At 39.0% G+C, this 20131-nt stretch overlaps 1 protein-coding gene across 1 annotated transcript in view; it reads left to right on the top strand.

Annotated features, from left to right (window-relative positions):
• LOC126281767 (acetylcholinesterase-like) overlaps positions 1–20131 on the top strand; it is a 100471-nt gene that overhangs the window by 70149 nt on the left and 10191 nt on the right. The window contains exons 8-9 of the mRNA XM_049980965.1: positions 8866–8989; positions 18782–18908. Of these exons, the coding sequence (XP_049836922.1) occupies positions 8866–8989; positions 18782–18908 (251 nt within the window). The remainder of the gene's footprint in view (positions 1–8865; positions 8990–18781; positions 18909–20131) is intronic.

Raw genomic sequence — 20131 nt, 5'->3', positions numbered from 1 at the left:
GACGGCGAACACCGCGGTTCCTGGTGTGTCCGCTGAGCCGTGCGTGTGATCATTGCTTGTACAGCCCTCTCGCAGCGTCCGGATCAAGTATGGTGTGTCTGACACACCGGTGTCAATGTGTTCTTTTTTCCATTTCCAGGAGTGTATAATGGCTAAACATCAAGAATGAAGCAGTTACTCCCTCTGTCTGCCAAAGTAATAACAGTTAACTCATCACAGGTCGCCTATAAATGTCGTCACAGGCCAATATTCTTCATGTGGCACTGAATGCACAATCATCACTGCAATCCAAATCCTGGGTGGCCGGCGCAATTTTGGCTTAAAAACGGTACACAAATGAAACTTAAACACATCAACAAATCACTCAATTAATACCATTTACGTATTTGCTGGAGGTCAGGCCCACGGCTTTGAGTGACACACACAGCAGTTAAACAATTATTAAGCGCGGTCTGCTGTCCCGCCGAAAGTCACCCTGCTCTCTTAGCCGACAAAACTCACTTCCTCGGAGTCTCAACACGGAGTGCGCTGGCGGTCACGGTTCTCGTCTATCGGTAGCACCTACTGCGACTTGCGTGAGGCAAACATATATTTTTCTCAATATGTAAGGGGCGGCTGACCCCTAACAGAACGTTGCCGACTCGTCACGAGCTTCGTAGCCCTCCACAAATTAGTGGTGAAGTTGCATAACTTTTAAATGGTGATGAATATCTGTTTGTGTCCACCTTACACAGTCGTTATTAGCAGGTAACTTTCCTTGATACGAACTGTACAAGTTGGTACCAAAACGAGAAATTATATTTTGAGGAAAATAACCATAGCCACACGAATTAGTCACATCAATAACCTTTTCGTGGCGACAGAACTGGCTGAGAAAACAATCAAGAGCAGGAGAGGAGTAGGTAGCAAGCAGGAGCAAGAATTAAATGTGTTGAAAGACACCCTTATAAATCAAGGTACATTTACGTTGTATCTAGAAAGATAGAAAAAGGTGTTGACTGCATTAGTGCAGTTACAAAATTCTGCACTGTAGAAAAAAGACAAGTAGCAAACCAATCGTAAACAATGTAGCTCATTGGAGAAAATTTTAGAAAATTAAAATCTAATAGTAGAAATTGTTTTGAGTTTGTTTATCAAATCAGACATAAGTTAAGAACTGGCTGCCAAACACTTCTCTCAGCATACAGTTTCAGCTAAAGAAATCAAAAGAAAAAGTAAGGTCGACTGGGAACACATATCAATTTGAGAAACATGTGATATGTACATAGAGTTACTGTAGTTAATTAGTTAGTTCAGTGTTTGCTCATTTCAAAGAATTGATTTATTCAAACAATAGTATTTCCAACTACTCCTCACCACCACCACCACCCACCCATGAACCATGGACCTCACTGTTGGTGGGGAGGCTTGTTTGCTTCAACGATTGAGATAACTGTACCGTAGATGCAACCACAGTGTGGGGGGGGGGGGGGGGGGGTGTCTGTTGAGAGCCCAGACAAATATTTGGTTTCTGAAGAGGGACCGTAGCCTTTCCAGTAGTTGCAGGGGCAACAGTCGGGTGACTGAATAATCTGGTCTTGTAACATCAACCAAAACGACCTTGCTGTGCAGGTACTGCGAACAGCTGCAAGTAAGGGAAAACTAAAGCCCTAATTTTTTTCGAGTGCATGCAGCTCTACTGGATGATTTAATGATGATGGCATTCTCTTCGGTAAAACATTCGCGATGTAAAATAGTCCCTCATTCCCATCTCTGGATGGGAACTACTCAGGAAGACGCCGTTACCAAAAGAAACAAGACTGGCGTCCTACGGATCGGAAAGTGGAATGTTAGATCCCTTAATCGGGCAGATATGTTAGAAAAGACAGAGAGGAAAATGAACTTATTAAACGTAGATATAGTGGGAATTAATGAAGTTCGGTGGCAGGAGGAACGGGACTTCTCGTTAGAGAAGTATTTTTGTGGTCTGCAGTCCAAGACTGGTTTGATGCCGCTCTCCATGCCCCTCTATCTTGTGCAAGCTTCTGCATCTCTCAGTACCTAATGCAACCTACATCCATCTGAATCTGCTTAGTGTATTCATCTCTTAGTCAGCCTCACAGTTTTAACATCCACGCTGACCTCCAATACTAAATTGGTCATCCCTTGATGCCTCAGAACATATCCTTCCAACCGATCCCTTCTTCTAGTCAAGTTGTGCCACAAACTTCTCCCCAATTCTATTCAATACCCCCTCATCCGTTATGTGGTCTACCCATCTAATCGTCAGCATTCTTCTGTAGCACTACATTTCGAAAGCTTCTATTCTCTTCATGGCTAAAATATTTATCGTCCATGTTTCACTTCCATACATGGCTACACACCACACAAATACTTTCAGAAACGCCTTCTTGAAATTTAAATCTACACTCGATGTTAACAAATTTCTCTTCTTCAGAATTGCTTTCCATGCCATCGCCAGTCTGCATTTTATATCCTCTCTACTTCGACCATCATAAGTTATTTTGCTCCCCAAATAGCAAAACTCCTCTGCTACTTTACCTGTCTTATTTCCTAATCTAATTCCCTCACCATCACGTGATTTAACTCTACTACATTCCATTATCCTCGTTTGGCTTTTGTTGATGTTCAACTTATATCCTCCTCCTTTCAAGACTCTGTCCATTCCGTTCAACTGCTCTTCCAGGTCCTGTGCTATCTCCGACAGGAATACAATGTCACCGGCAAACCTCAAAGTTAGTATTTCTTCTCCATGGATTTTAATTCCTACTCCGAAATTTTCTTTTGTTTCCTTTACTGCTTGCTCAATATACAGATTGAATATCATCGGGTATAGGCTACAAATACTAGAAACGTAGGTTTGCCTTTCCGTAATCTATCTTCTAAGATAAATCGTAGGGTTAGTATTGCCTCACGTGTTCCAACATTTCTGTGGAATCCAAACTGATCTTCCCCGAGGTCGGCTTCTAACAGTTTTTCCATTCGTATGTAAAGAATTCGTGTTAGTATTCTGCATCCGAGACTTATTAAACTGATAGTTCGGTAATTTTTCACATCTGTCAACATCTGCTTTCTTTGGGATTGGAATTATTATATTTTTCTTGAAGTCTGAGGGTATTTTACCAGTCTTACGCATCTTGCTCAGCAGATGGTAGAATTTTGTCAGGGCTGAATGTTGTCTACTCCAGGGGCCTTGTTTCGACTTACATCTTTCAGTACTCTGTCAAACTCATCATGCAGGATCATATCTCCCATTTCATTTTCATCTACATGTTCTTCCATTTGCATAGTATTGTCCTCAAGTACATCGCTCTTGTATAGACCCTCTATATACTCCTTCCATCTTTCTGCTTTCCCTTCTTTGTTTAGAACTGAGTTTCCATCTGAACTCTTGATATTCAAGCTAGTGGTTCTCTGTTGGCAGTGATATATGCCTCTACAGTCTTACAATTGACCTCTAGCCGTCCCTGCTTAGCAGTTCAGCACTTCCTGTCCAATCATTTCTGAGATCTTTGTATTCCTTTTTGCCTGCTTCATTTACTGCATTTTTATATATACTTCATTCATCAATTAAATTCAATATTTCTTCAGTTACCCAAGGATTTCTACCAGCCTGCTGACTTCACTATTTCGTATTTTAAAGCTACCCATTTTCATCTACTGTATTTCGTTCCTCCATTCTTGTCTATCGTTCCTTAATGCTCTCCCTGAAACTCTCCACAATCTCTGGTTCTGTCAGTTTATGAGGTCCCATCTCCTTAAATTCCTACCTGTTTGCAGTTTCTTCAGTTTTAATCTGCAGTTCATGACCAATAGATTGTGGTCAGAGTACAAACTTTCCCCTGGAAATGTCTCACAATTTAAAACTTGGTTACTTAATTTCTGTCTTACCATTATATAATCTACCTGAAACCTGTCAGTATTTCCAGTCTTCTTCCATGTACGCAACCTTCTTTCATGATACCAGAACCAAGTGTTAGCTGTGATTAAGTAATTCTCTGTACAAAATTCTGCCAGGCGGCTTCCTCCTTCAGTCATGAAGAGAAGGAGAAGTTAGTAGGTGAATATGGACTAGGGGAAAGAAATGAAAGAGGCAGCTGCCTAGTAGAATTTTGCACAGAGCATAATTCAATCATAGCTAACACTTGGTTTAAGAAGCATGAGAGAAGGTTGTGTACATGGAAGAGATGCCGAGACTCCAGAAGGTTTTAGATTGACTACATAATGTTTAGACAGCGATTTGGGAACCAGATTTTAAATTGCAAAACATTTCCAGCGGTAGATGTGGACTCTGATCACAATTAATTGCTTATGAACTGCAGATTAAAACTGAAGAAACTGCAAAAAGGTAGGAATTTAAGCAGATGGGGGACACGGCTACACTGAAAGAACCAGAGGTTGCAGAGGGTCTCAGAGAGAGCATTAGGACACTATTGACATGAACAGAGGAAGGGATACAGTAGAAGAAGAAAGGGTGGCTCCGAGAGATAAAATAGTAATGGCAACAGAAGATCAAGTAGGCGACAACAACAAGACGTTTGCTAGTAATCCTTAGGTAACACTATAGATATTGAATTTCACCGGCGAAAGGAGAAAATACAAAAATTCAATAAATGGGGCGGCGAAAAGTAATTCAAACGTCTGAAAATGAGATCGACAGGAAGGGGAAAATGGGCAAGCGGGTTTGGATAGAGGAGAAATGTAGGGATGTAAGGGTAAGATAGATATTGCTTACAAAAAATTAAAATGACTTTTGGAGAAAACAGAACCACTTGTATGAATATCAAGAGCTCAGCTGGAAAACCATTCCTATGCATAGAAGGGAAAGTAGAAAGGTGGACAGAGTATATGGAAGGTCTATACAAGGGAGATGTAATTGAGAGCGTTATTGTGGAAATGGAACAAAACGTAGAGGAAGATGAAAATAGAGGTACGATACTGCGTGAAGAATTTGGAAAATCACTGAAAGACTTTAGTCGAAACAGGGCCCCTGGAGTAGACAACATTCCGTCAGAGCTACTGACAACCTTGGAAGAACGAGCCTTGACAAAACATTTTCTGTCTGGTGAGCAAGATTTATGAGACAGGGTAAATACCCTCAGACTTCAAGAAGAATATAATAACCCCAATTCCAAAGAAAGCAGGTACTGAGAGATGCGAAAATTACCGAACTATCAGTTTAAGCAGTCTCGGGTGCAAAATACTAACGAATCCTTTGTGGAGGAATGGAGAACCTGGTAAGGGCCGAACTCTGCGAGGATAAGTTAGGATTCCGGAGAAATGTAGGAACACCCGAAGCAGTACTGACCATACGACTTCTTATAGGAGATAGGTTAAAAGACAAATATACGTTTACAGCATTTGTAGACTTACAGATAGCTTCTAACAATGGTGACTGGAACAGTCTCTTTCAAATTCTGAACATGATATGGGTAATATACAGGGAGTGAAAGACTATTTACTATTGTACAGAAACTACATTTATAAGAATCCAGGAGCACAAAAAGGAAGCAGTGGTTGAGAAGTGCGTGAGACAGTGTTGTAGGCTATCCCTGATTTTATTCAATCTGTATATTGAGCAAGCAGTAAAACAAAAGAAATATTTCGAGTAGGAATTGAAGCCAAGGGAGAAGCAATAAAAAATTTGAAGTTTGTCAATGTAACTCAGCTAGAGACAGCAAAGCACTTGGAAGAGCAGTTGAACGGAATGGACAGTACCTTAAATGGAGGATGTAAGATGAATATCAACAAAAGAAAAACGAGGATAATGCAATATAGTCGAATTAAGTCAGTTGAGGCTAAGGGAATTAGATTAGGATATGAGACACTTAAAGTAGTATATGAGTTTTGCTATTTGGGGAGCAGAAAGCTGATGTTGGTCGAAGCAAGGAGGATATAAAATGTAGACTGTCAATGGCAAGAAAATAATTTCGGAAGTAGAGAAATTTGTTAACATCGAGAATACATTTAAGTGTCAGGAAAGCGTTTCTGAAAGTATTTGTATGGACTATAGCCATGTATGGAAGCGAAACATGGACGATAAACAGTTTATACAAGAAGAGAATAGGAGCTTTTGAAATGAAGTGCTACAGAAGTATGCTGAAGATTATATGAGTACATCGCGTAAGTAATGAGGAAGTACTGAAAAGAACTGGGGAGAAGAGACATTTGTGGTGCAACCTGACTAAAAGACACTATCTGAGGCATTGAGGGATCACCAATTTAGTACTGAAGGCATTTGTGGGGATCAGTGGTGGTAAAAATCTTAGAGGGAGACTAAGAGATGAATACAGTAAGCAGATGGTTCGAGCTTCCTTCCTTCACAGTGGGCTCTGAATATAAAGGAACGGTCCATCTTTCCATCTTTACTTCAAGGCAGTTAGGAGTATCAAAATGGGATATTTCTTCTCACCTCCCAGTGACACTTTGTTTCCGTTTGGCTTCCCTATTCCTTAGATAAAATGCAGAAACTTGTATCCTTCCAGGGTTTAGCTTCAGCTGGTTATCATCATGAAAAACTATACAAGTTTATAAATTTTTTTTTCATGCTGAACACAACGCGTTTCAAGAATTTATTTTCATCTTCAAGTGCATTTGTTCACCTGCAAATTTATTGCGATATTTCTGTGTATGCTTTCCTGTCCCTCTTGCACTAAAATTTTATTTTCGGTACTTTACTTCAACCGGAAAATAAAAGAAATCTTGTAATGTTTTTATGCTAATGTTAGAGATAGTAATTTTGCTTGCCTGCTTGCAAGTATTGTCCCTTCATCATATCGCAGAATACCACATTCATTACGCTACAGAGCTATGACGATATTATGGTTTTAGAAAGAGTCTGTGAACAGTTAGAGGTGTTACATTTTCTGCAAATTACTTTATATATCTAAAGTTGCCAATTACAAGATTTATTTTCCACCTGTCGACTACTGAATTATTGATTATGTTCCTATTTTTGTAAATACTGAGTATAGTTTATGAGGAAATATATATGTTTATCTAAATTACTGCAGGTATCAGGAGATAATGAAACACATGAAAAAATTAACTGGTTTGCTGTCTACTTTTTCACTGAGAATATTTACTCCTTGTTTTTTTTAAGTGTACAAAAATTTGCATCTTCTTCGTTAAATACATTGTATATGATTTTTGGAAGCGGTGGAGTATCTCAAGATCTTCGGTGTCTTTGAATGCATGTCCAATATATTTTATGTATGCTGCTAGAGTTGATTTTGTGAATTGATTTCTTGTGGAACAGTTGATATGTTCAGTGTACCCACTTTGAGAAACCTTGAAAGTCTGTCCCATGACGTAGCTTTAACAAGTCTTATATGTGATTTTGTTCATTCCTGAGTCTCTCTGTCTTTGTTGTTGTTTTTGGTACAGACTAATTTCTGTTGTAATTTGTTGATTGTGGAGAAAGCTACTTTCAATTTACATGACCTACGTAAGTTTTCTGTTTTCATAGGAACGTTAACTACGTAAGGTATGCTGGAAATGGATCTGATTGTACTTAAATTGAATCCTTCTAAAGAGCCAGGAACTTCTTTCCTTTTTGTTACTTTTACCTGAATTTTGCCCACCATTTTTCTTGTACCTCCTGTAATCTAGTTGCTTTTATTGGTCACTGCTGTCGATGTGGTGCTTTCGGAAATGATTCCTCATAATTTAAATGTACTAAAGAACTTACAGAATGTCTCATCTATATCGTTTTCTGCATGCACTTCATCCCAATTCTAGTCTAATAGCATCAGAAAAAAATTGTGTTGAGAAAGAGATTTTTCGTAGATTTGCCGTTTGGTATATTTCAGAATTCAGGTTTTGTTTTAATAGTTTTCAGATGTTATCAGGGAACCCAAGATCTTTTACATGTACAACGCTGCGTTTCCTATCTATAGCAGTAACAATGTAATCGGTTACTGATGCTGAGGTTTTTATTACTCTTTTGGAAATAATCCACATTGCACCATGATATGAAGGTTATGATAAACTGTTTGTCCCTGTATAGCAAGATAGCTAAATCAATTGTCGGATGCAAATCTCTTCTCAATCGGAAATGTGACAGCCCCTGATTATAACTTATCATGAAGTATTTGAAGTGTCGACAGAGTTGCTGGAATAGTATGACACGTGCACACATGTGCTCAGTTTAAGAAATGAAGAGTACAGGCACCAGTCAGCTATTAAAGGCTTCGTCTTTGTTGTGACTTACTAGCATTTTTAAAACAGAAGGATTAATGAAATATAACACGTAAAATAACGCTTTGGATGGGATTTGATTCTCACGCAATACTGGTATTTGTTTCCCACTTATTAATGTTTTCGCAACTGCCAATGGTTTGCATTTTTGTGTGAAACGTGGCGCCATGATTTCTGCCCCTTATATCTGGCTAAGTAAATCAGTTCACTTGTGAGAGAATAAGGATCTTCATCACCCATTAGGCCCTTTCTAGTAAGGCTCTGTGGTTTTGTGAGCGAGGAATCGGTTTAATTTCTATATAATTTTGGCATGCTGTTTATATTGTTATGTTTACAGACAGAATATAAATACATTGTTTGTTGGAAAGATTTGTACTCTATACAACTGACTTTCGATTTCAACCACATTTGGTACACATACCCCTACAGCACTTAAAACATCGAGCCAGTGAAACAAAACTGTTTCATTTCGTTGCATAAAACTTTTTGGAAATTTCCTTAAGTTTGTGAAACAATTTCGTGCTGATACTTTTTCAATATCTTAAAAAAGTTATTTTGATATACAATATTTAAAAACCAAGTCTTATTCGTAACCGTAAAAGACAATGCCAGAATTCTATCCACACTATGATCGTATTGGAAATTTTCTGTTTCTTTTGTTTGCAGATGGTTTCGGACATGTACTTCATACAACCAGCTGAAGCTCTCGCCAGGACAGTGGCCGATACGAGCGACCTACCAGTCTATTTGTATTACTTCGACTACGATGGCTACGGTGCTACAGAATATGGTAGGTATTGTGATGAAACGGATTTTCAGTTACGCTGGTAGCCTTGCGATAGCAAAATTTATTAACGACATATGAAGATGGGGTGATACAGAGGTAATCTGCTTTGGGTGATGCGATATACTAGGAAGAATGAATGTTAAAGGGAAATAGTGTATTATGTAGCAGAAGGAAATATATAACGAGATCGAAGTAATTTCCAAGATGTGGGAAGCTATTAGATACGATTTCAGAACGTTTAGCGCATGGGGAATAGTCTATGCGTATGGGAAACAGGAAGACAATAAATTGTGAAATTACTAGAGATTTACGGTGAGTGTTTTGCCTTTACAGCTTCACCTACGTAGGTTCCACATCATAGTACTAGCAGTTAGTAACAGTGACGGTTTCGATGATAGCTCATGTTTCAATATAGAATGGATCGATAAATCAAAGAAAGGTTAAAAATAATTTTGAGCCAAAAGGCTGTGTATTAGTTGTGACTAACTGCAGTCAAAGAATTTTCGACAAAGACATTAAATTCAAAATTTGAATAAATTAAAAATTTAGAAAATTGATGTGTGAGTTCTGTACACGTCAAGTAATGTCAACATAGAATGGAATTAGTCTGAGGAACAGCACAGCAGATAGAGCAAAGGGTGATGTTGTCTCAGTTCAAAAGGTAGGGATTTTGAGATTAGAAACGCGAGCAGTAACACATCTCCCGATATCTTATAAACGAACACTATCTGTAGGATTCAGTAAGAGAGTTCCTTCTGTGTGATGGCAAGTGACGTGAGACGACTTCGAGTGAGTGCCAGTTGCAACTTTTAGGATAAGTTCATCGTGAAAGTACGTGCGTAATCCTCTTAAGCTTAGCCGACACCGTCAGAGGCTTAGTATCACGCATGACAATAATTTCGTAAACGTGAAAGACATCTACAACCACACATACACTCCACACCCCACCGTGAAGAGATTTTTCCCATATGTAGCCTGGGGAGAATGTTTGCCTCAACGCGTTTGTGTTCGCTTAATACGTCAAATCTTGACCTCGCTGTCCCTTCGGGAGAGACACGAACGGAGTTGTAATATATTCCTAGAATCTTCACTAAAAGGTGGTTCTTAAAACCTGGAAAGTAGGCTTTCGCACTTAGATGGTCTCTATCTTCATGTGACAGCGAGCTCTCGATTTTCAGCCATTTCATGACTCCCTCCAATGGGTCAAACAAACCTGTAGCCACACGTACTACCCTTCATCGTGTACATTGAATATACACCCCTCTAGATCTATTTGATATGGTACCCATACCCTTGAGTCACATACTAGGATAGGTCGAATGAGTCTTTTGAAAGCAATCGTCTTTGTAGACTGACACTGCATTTTCCTAGTATTCTACCAAAAGAATCGAAGAATGCCATCTGATTTACCTACAACTGAGTCCATCTGATGGTTTATTTTCACATCCCTACAAATTGTTATACCAGGTATTTATATGTGTTGAGTGATGCTAGTATTGGCGCATTGAGATTCCAGTCATTCGATTCTACGTTGCTCGTTTTCTAATGTGCATGATTTTACATCCTCGAACATTTTAAGTGAGTTTCCAGAATTTCCACCAGTATGAAACTTATCAAGATCTGACTGAATATTTGTGTATATCCTTGCAGTCAGTTCTTCGCCGTAAGTAACTGCATTATCTAAGAAGAGTCAATGTTGACAATATTGTATGCTGTGTCATTAATACACAACACGAACAACTGGAGTCCCAACACACTTGCCTGTGGGACGCCTGAAGTTACTACTACATCTGTCGAAGAATACCAGTCCATGACAACACGATTTGCTTTCGATAACAAGTGTAAGTGCGATACTGAGTCAAACACTTTTTGGAAAAAAACTGAATATATCTGACTGCCTCCATCCATGGCTTTCAGGATATCTTGTGACGAAAGTGCGAGTTCGTTTTCACATGATCGATGTTTTCGGAATGGATGCTGGTTGTCATGGAGGAATTAATTCTGTACGAGGTAACTCATTACGTTTGAGCTCAGAATGGTTCCAATGTCTACAGCAGATGGATGTGTAAGATATATTTTGCTCATCGCTTCTCCTACCTGTCTTGTAGATACGAGTCACCAGTACTTTCTTTCAGCTATTACGCACTCTTTTGTGTTCGAGAGATTTACGTTGTATAAGCTTAGAAGATAAGTAACTCAGCCGCAAATTCGGTATATAATCTCATAGGGATTGCATAGGGCCTGGAGCTTTGTTCAGTTTTAAGTATTTCTGCCGTTTTTCAATGCCACTGACAGTAATATGTATTTCACATATCTTTGGAGCATTAGGAGACATAAACTGCCGCAATACTTCCGGATTTTCCTTTATAAAGGGAAATTTGAAAACAGAGCAGGATTTTAGATTGTCGTTATGCTACCCTCAGTTTTGGTTTCTGTCGCCTCTGTAAGTGTCTCGATACTAACTGCTTCCACGAACTGCGTTTGCGTAAAAATTGTAGTGCTACACATTACCTTCATTTGTTAACATCGTTTCACTGCATACACACACACACACACACACACACACACACAAGTGTTTCTACACGAAAACGTTTCGCCACGTGACACAATCGTTTTATTATTACTCTCGTTTAGAGCATACAACGACGTACAAACAAAGAGCATTTGAGGTATTTTTAGTCCCTCTTTGTGCCCATGTTTTTGTCATATCTGCAGTCCTTTATATGGTCTCAGTATTAGGTCTACTGTTTGCAATGTTACAATTTATTTAGGTAATATGGTTGGTTCCATTCTTATATAATATTTATATAATATATAGTATAAAATTATATTTTTACCTATGTTTTTCGTACGCAGATAAATATTGGAATACTTTTGAGTTCCTTATTTCCTATTAGTATATATTTTACATCTTTTGTGCATTTTGAGCCAAAACTTTTATGATAACTTTTTGTTCTCTCTGTCAGTAATGTAAAATGGATTTTCCAGCCCGAAATTGCCAATCTCTCAATTTTATTGTTATGTACTTGTGTTACATTCTTTTACTAAACATCTACTATTTATGTTGACGTAATCCCTGTTCCTGGAGAGGTACTTTTCAACTGCCTTCTAAAATTAGTTTATTTCCTTAAGTAGTTCATTGTGCAGTTTTATTCCCCGTAGAAAATGTCGTGGGATTTTTGTTTATACCTTCTTGGTACCTGTTCAATGCTCAGAGATAGAGATGACTCTGCGTTAATTATGAAGCTATTTTATGTGCTTAACTGCGTTGTAAATATACTCACACAATGTACTTAAAACTCCATTCCTAAGAACTGATGTTTAAAAGGAACCTATTTAATATTTCTGGTTATTATTCACAATATGATATTACAGCGCCTGTGTTCTAAAGAAGTACAGTGCATTGTTCCTCCTGACATGCATGCAGAGGCTTTCAATTAAATTGCCCTTACCCGTATTGGAATTACATAACGTGTTTGAGTGCAGATTTTTAGGCATGACAGACAACATATGGAAGCATGGATATGGCCGTAAATCGTGTACGAACAACCAACAATATTGCACACTACTTTTTAAGAACAGAGGCATTCCTATAATACCGCATTTGTCAATCGATACGAGGGAGTGACATTCAATTAAAATGGGTCTCACCTGCCCCCCCCCCCCCGGAACTACGGGAATTACATGATGTGGCCGAGTGCTGGTTGCGACACATGAAGAAAGACATATGGATGTTTGGGCCTGGCTGTGAGTAGCGCACGGATAGAGAATGTGGTTCAGGTGACCACTCACTTAAAGCGAGAACTCCGGTTTCGAATCCCGCTCCGATACAAATTTTCATTGCCTTCATTCCATTGTATAGCTAAGGGTTGTCCGTATTCGCAAATGCCAATACATTTTAACAGTATCTTTTGTTGCAGTTTTAAAGTTGGATTCACCTTTCGTACATTTGTTTCCCTAAAAATAATGTCTAAAATGCATTCCCTGTACAAATATGGAAATATATAATTGAAAGGCGCTCGTTGCTACATAATGATAATAGTACTCTAAAGAAATAACAAGTTGATGACGTTGTTTTTCTCAGCATTTTTCTATGTTCACACTGATTAGAAGACAAATCACTATTCACTACTAGAAATTTTGTATTTCTTACACAGTCTACAGAGATACCATCTACATTTACGTTAAAGTATACAACAGGTGACTATTCCATTGTGTACTGAAAGACAACTCATTGGAACATCATAACGCCAACCAAATTTACGATACAATGGACTTGTCTGCTAAAGAGAGTGCGTCATTCAGTTTGTTGATAAGAATATTTGAGACTCGTCTTTTGATACATAACTTTGTATTTTTTATGCTAATATGTTTCACGCAATTTTTTAGTTAATTCCGTTTGCAAACAAAGGAAATAGAAGAAATAATTTATTCATTAGTTATTGATATTTTGTTTTGAACTACAGTACATATTAAATTTCCTGGCAGATTATAACTGTGCCGGACCGAGAGTCGAACTCGGGAACTTTGTCTTTCTCGGGCGAGTGCTCTACCGTCTGAGCTACCCAACCACGACTCACGCCCCGTCCTGACAGCTTCACTTCTGCGAGTTACTCGTCTCCTACCTACCTACCTACCTACACAGCTTTAATTTGCCAGGAAGTTTCATATCAGCGCACACTCCACTGCAGAGTGAAAATCTCATTCTACAGTACATATTGTTTAACAGCAGCATATTTGGGATGATTAAAGGTTTCACGGTATTTAATGTTCAAATTTTCACTATTATAACTTGATTGTATGTCTCTTTCGTTTTATATGTGTCTAACGGTTTCTCTGCAATGAAGTTTTATGTTGCTAGCCACAACAAGATCAGAAATCTTGTTACCCTTTGTGCATACTAGGAGGCGTGCCTATGCCGTGTTGTTTGGTCACTGAGATCTTAAATTGATTCTGTCAATGACAATAGCGATACAAACGGAAATTCAGAACCGTGTAGGATAGAGTGGAGGCCCCTCAACGAAACTGACTCACAGTGAACAATGAGACAGGGAGAGAGAGAAAAGTAATAAGAGAAGCAGCCAGATGGACAGTAAGTGATCTATAAGTGAGAGGAGAGCTCAGGGATGTTAAAGAAGATGTGATTTTTAGTGCTCCTTCGCACAAAGCGCTGTATCTTTGCTTTCTGCAATCAGGTCAACCAACTGTCGACTCAGTTTTCTGACATTAATTAAATGGTGTATCGTCTTGCGATATACTATTTTTCTACTTCATCTCAAATGGACTCACCACGTCGAAACTCGATTCCTTAAGCATCAGATTCTCTGACCTCAACTTGCAAAAATTGCAGTGACACCACCTCTGAGGGACTGTCACAGCTGATAACAGACTCCGAGTGGTAGGATGATAACACTACGTTGGTTGTCGGGTTTGCTCTACATGCAAGTGTTAAGGCTAGTGGCTGCTCAGGGCAGAACGAGTGTTCAATTGAGGCGTTGCCCCACCGCCACTGAATGAGGAAGGTCAAAGCTCCCGGTTGTCATCCGGTAGCCACATAGATGTGAGATGATCAACACATTGTGTCAACATCCTATCAGCCACCCATGCCTTCATGTAAAACTGACTTCGCCGAGTGGTGAGATGAAAAGTTTCATCACCCCATTTCGTTGGGACAGTTACTGAGTTACGTCTACGTCCAGTCAAAGTGATGTAAATTTTCATTTGTATTGTTGACCAGCGAATTGTGATCCGATGAATGTAAATGTTTCTTTGTGTTAATACTTAAATCAGAATTTTATCACTGCAACCTGGTTAGTACAAATTTACCTTCAATCAGTCTAAATTTATCTTGTGTATTAATAAAGCGCTTCAGCTGTACGTAGTCCTTCGTTATTGGATCACTACCGATTTCGTGGCACTAAAAGCCACATTTTCAGGTGAGCATACAACACATTATAGCTGAATTTACGATATTTTGGCGCACATCGTGGGACGATCTTATTTATAACTGGTGAATCAATTTAGAAAATCATTCTGCAAAAAAAAAAAAAAAAAATAGGAAACGGTACGCAGTGACATATCACAATTAAATGAACAGCAGAAGCAACTTAAGAAGTAAAGATGAAATTAAAGTAACCAATAAAAACAGGAGAGTAATTAAAAATAAATTTTAAACAGCGATAGCAGATAAAGATAACTGTAAAAGTTTAGGGACCCATGAACTGAAATATAATAGCTGCAATTGTAAATATCCTGAATTGATTGCCGAAGCATTTAACACCGAAATCCTGTGTTATAATAACAAAACAAAACAAAATCGTCACGTTCCAAGAAAGTCATTTCACACAGCAGGCCATATATCCACTGAAATACAGCAGACCACTATGTAATGCACATACGGTCATTTTAAATAATGAATATTACATATCTGAAAAGAAATAAAAATACAAATCACACACACACACACACACACACACACACACACACACACACACACACACTCACTCACTCATACACGTGCTTACATACGTTAACACCTCCACTATCACAGAATCCACCATTGATATCCAACCCAACATTTCACTACACCGCTACCCTCTACTATTCTCATGATCCCTCAGTTAAGCTATCAGCAAGGCTAACTGCAGAGAACAGCATGGCTGACATGCAGTTCAATGAACATCTGCACCAAAGAGTTCTGATTTCAGAAATGCCTATAAGAGCGTTTACAGAAGAACGAATGAAAATACGTAAAATATAGGAGACACAAAAGTAAATACCAATACTTCTTCCTTAACTTATGAATTATGTAAATATTAACTTAAAGATATTGTTATGAAACAATATGTAAGCAAAGTATCTCTAGTTCAGGTAATATGTCATTATCTCATTTGTACACCGTTGGAGATGCCTAAAACTATTAGGCGAAAATTTTTCTGAAGGAAACAAAAAGCGATAAAGTTACCAATGGCGAATAATAGTTACTCTTATCTGCAAGTTCAATAACGTTTGCAACAGAGTGAATGTAAATTAATGCAACATAATTTTATCTCTGTACATTTCGTCACTAGATTATTGTTATTAGTACATAAATACATTTATTGTGATGATTGGAGTGCAGAGTATTGACAAGATATCTAAATCCTGCTCTTAAAAATCGTGCAATGAAAGTGAGCTGCAAGCAGACCTCCCACATTGGTGTCTGACACTGGCCACCGTTTTCATCTCTAGTAAACGATGTGCGGGAGAGATTCCACATACAAGCCAGACGTGCTTCATTCCCACAGGGTAGGTTCGCAACAAGAGCTCAAATCTTTCAACAGATCTGGCTTCTCACGTCAGTCCGCAGCTCGTGGTCTTGCGGTAGAGTTGTCGCTTACCGCTCACGGGGTCCCAAGTTCGATTCCCGGAGGAGTCGGGGATTTTCCCTTCCTCGAGATGACTGGGTATTGTTGTGTCGTCTTCATCATCATCATTCATCCCCATTACGGTCGGAGGAAGGCAATGGCAAACCACCTCCACTAGGACCTTGCCTAGTCGGCGGTGCGGGTCTCCCGCATCCCCCCACTACGCTCCTCGGATTATGGTACCTCATCATCATATCACGTCAGTTTCTATATCTACATTTACATCTACATGGATACTCTGCAAAAGCACATTTAAGTCAGAGGGTTCATCGAACCACCTTCATAATTTTCTATTATTCCAATCTCGTATAGCGCGCGGAAAGAATGAACAGCTACATCTTCCCGTACGAGCTCTGATTTCCCTTATTTTATCGTGGTGATCATTTCTCCCTATAAAGGTCGGTGTCAACAAAAGCTTTTCGCATTGGGAGGAGAAAGCTGGTGCTTGGAATTTCGTGATAAGTTTCCGTCGCAATGATGTTCAGCAATGATGTCCAGCCAAAATCCTGTATCATTTAAGTGACACTCCCTCCTATATTTTGCGATACCACAAAACGTGCTGCTCTCCTTTGAACTTTTTCGATGTGCTCCGTCAATCCTCTCTTGTAAGGATCCCACACCGTGCAGCAATATTGTAAAAGAGGACGGACAAGTGTAGTGTAGACAGTCTCCTTAGTTGATCTGTTACATTTTCTAAGTGTCGTGCCAATAAAATACCGTACAGTCTTCCCCAGCCTTCCCCACAACATTTTCTGTATGTTCCTTCCAATTTAAGTTGTTCGTAATTGTAATTCCTAGTATTTAGTACAATTTATGGCCTTTAGATTTGACTTATCGTGTAATAGAAGTTTAAAGGATTCCTTATAGCACTCATGTGGATGACCTCACACTTTCGTTATTTAGGGTCAACTGTAAATTTTCGGACCATTCAGATATCTTTTCTAAATCGCTTTGCAATTTATTTTGGTCTTCTGATGACTTTATTAGTAGATAAACGACAGCGTCATCTGCAAACAACCTAAGGCGTCTACTCAGATTGTCACCCAGATCGTTTATATAGATAAGAAACAGCAAAGGTCCTATAACGCTACCTTGAGGAACACCAGAAATGACCTGTTTTTGCTCGATGAATTTCCGTTAATTACTACGAACTATGACCTCTCTGACAGTAAATCATAAATCTAGTCACATAACTGAGACATATTCCATAGACACGCAATTTCACTACAAGCTGCTTGTGTGGTACAGTGTGAAAAGTCTCCGGAAATCCAGAAACAATGAATCAATCTGAAATCCCCTCTCAATATCCCACAACGCTTCATGCGAATAAAGAGCTACTTGTGCTTCACAAGAAAGATGTTTTCTAGATCCATGTTGACTATGTGTCAATAGACCGTTTCCTTCGAGATAATTCATAATGTTCGAATACAATATATGTTCCAAAATCCTGCTGCATATCGCTGTTCGTGGGTGTAAAAATAAGACTACACAATCATTAAGAGAATCATCTCCATTGATAAACACTGCCACAGTGGCAGACAAATAGACAGAAGTCTATTTTCCATCGAAAAATACACTCCAAACTATTTCTATCAGATGTTATCCCTCCCTCAGACGTTGGGTGACAGACAACGAAATCGGCATATAGATAATCTTTTCTCTCAAAAATTGACACACAATTCAGGCGTTTGGATTAAAATACCACGTCGGGAACAAATAGCTGCTGCAAACAAAATTAATTTCTACCAAGCCAGTTAGTCAATAGGAATGTCTTCGACATTGGTGCAGAAGGCGTAGAATGGCCATGCTGCTTGTTGGTTGAGGCAGTAATGTAACGGCTGTCGAGCAGTACAAGATAGTGTACTACTATATAGTCTTAGAATGTGTTTCCTCCAGTCGCGCTACCCGTTGCCTTTTCCACTGTCGTTGACGAACGACCTCCGTCGCTTCCTACAGAATACTCGCTGCTGTTGGCACTGATACTTATTACAGTTTAACGTGTGGTAGTGACGTGATTATTAGAGGCTATATTTGACAATGAAGTTATTATCTTTAAATTTAACTGTGTGTAGAAACTTAGTGCGATGTATCACACTTCTGCATCAGTCTCATACAGACAATCAATCATATACATGTATGGAACCCAATCTTCCGTAACTCTTTGAGAAAGAATTTAATGTAAAAAGAAGTGATGATATCAGGCCCCTCGCTATTATGTTCCAGAAGAGAAGTTGGACGGTTCAAGAATCTACAGGCTAGACCCGTACCCCAAAACTCATTTTTTACATCCAGTGAACACGAAATAAACGTTTTTAAGAAAAGTGTTGTCTTCTACGTATTTTTAATTTGCATCAAGAGACATTTTTTCTGACACAGATGCCTATTGCAGGTATGGGCCACGCAGCAGAAGCAAGTTACCTTTTCCTCCAGAATGGGCCAGACAAGGATCCGAATTCTAACGACGGAAAGGTGACTGAGCTTCTGACCACTCTGTGGACAAATTTCGCTAAGTACGGGTAAGTAAATACACGCTCTTATTTCAGTTAATTATTTTGATGTTGGTTTCGGATATGAGTCTCGTAACTGGAGGTACAGTGTGCCTATTTTACTTCAAAACTCCACATTTTTATGTTATATAACGTTAATTGAATTATAAGCCACTACAGACTCCCCATCCCCCCCTCTCACTCACACACACACACACACACAGACACACACACACAAAAAAAACACACACACACACACACACACAGACGTCGTGTTAGTTTGAGCTTAATATCCCTTTTCAAACCCAGCCATTTCTGTCTTCCTCTCTCTCTCTCTCTCTCTCTCTCTCTCTCTCTCTCTCTCTATCTCTTTCTCTCTTTGAATTCTGTCTTATTTCAACGGCCAACATTGTCTATAGATTTGTCCATTACGGTAAAATATGAAAATCTCCATTGCTCTTTCGTTATGTTTTCATTCATTCCATTGTTCTTAAAATAGCTTCAGAACAGTTCAAATTATTCTTTCATTCAGCAGCTATTATATACATTATTCTTTAAAGAGTCACATAGTATGCATTACTCGTAAATTACTCAATAACATAAAAATTAATATCCATATAAATTACAATGAAATGAATACCATTACCTGCATACAGGCGTTGCTATAAGTCAACGGGGACAGTTGAAAATGTGTGCCCCGACCGGGACTCGAACCCGAGATCTTCTGGTTATATGGCAGACTCTCTATCCAATTGTAGGAAAGAACAGATATCATCTTCATATTGAGTATAGTGCGGGACAATAAGTTGGGAATGTGGGCCTCACGGGAGGCGTGCCAGAGATAAGTCCCTGCAGTCGCGCTCTCCTCTGTGTCCTCGGTGGCTCCGATGCGTAGAGTGTGTGCCCTGTAAGAAGGAGATCCCGGGTTCGAGTCCCGGTCGGCGCACATATTTTCAACTGTCCCCGTTGACTTAGATCAACGCCTGTAGGCAGTTATGGGCATTCATTTCATTGTAATTTCATTCCAAATAGCTGTATGGTCACCGATGGTATCTGTTCTTTCAGACATGTCCGAAAGAAAAGATACCATCTTCATATGTAATATCCATATAATTAACGTTCTATTATATACAGCTGGAAATGTGGTCGATTTCATTACATATGACAGGGCAAAACCAGTAAAAAGGAACGCCTATACACAACGGTTCAGATAAATTCGTGTATGTATAGAGCGAACATTGCCTATGTTCTTT

This window comes from Schistocerca gregaria, chromosome 7 (genome assembly GCF_023897955.1).
Source record: "Schistocerca gregaria isolate iqSchGreg1 chromosome 7, iqSchGreg1.2, whole genome shotgun sequence".
NCBI lineage: Eukaryota > Metazoa > Arthropoda > Insecta > Orthoptera > Acrididae > Schistocerca > Schistocerca gregaria.
The sequence above is the reverse complement of the archived record's forward strand: the minus strand, read 5'-3'. Positions and strand labels throughout refer to the sequence as shown.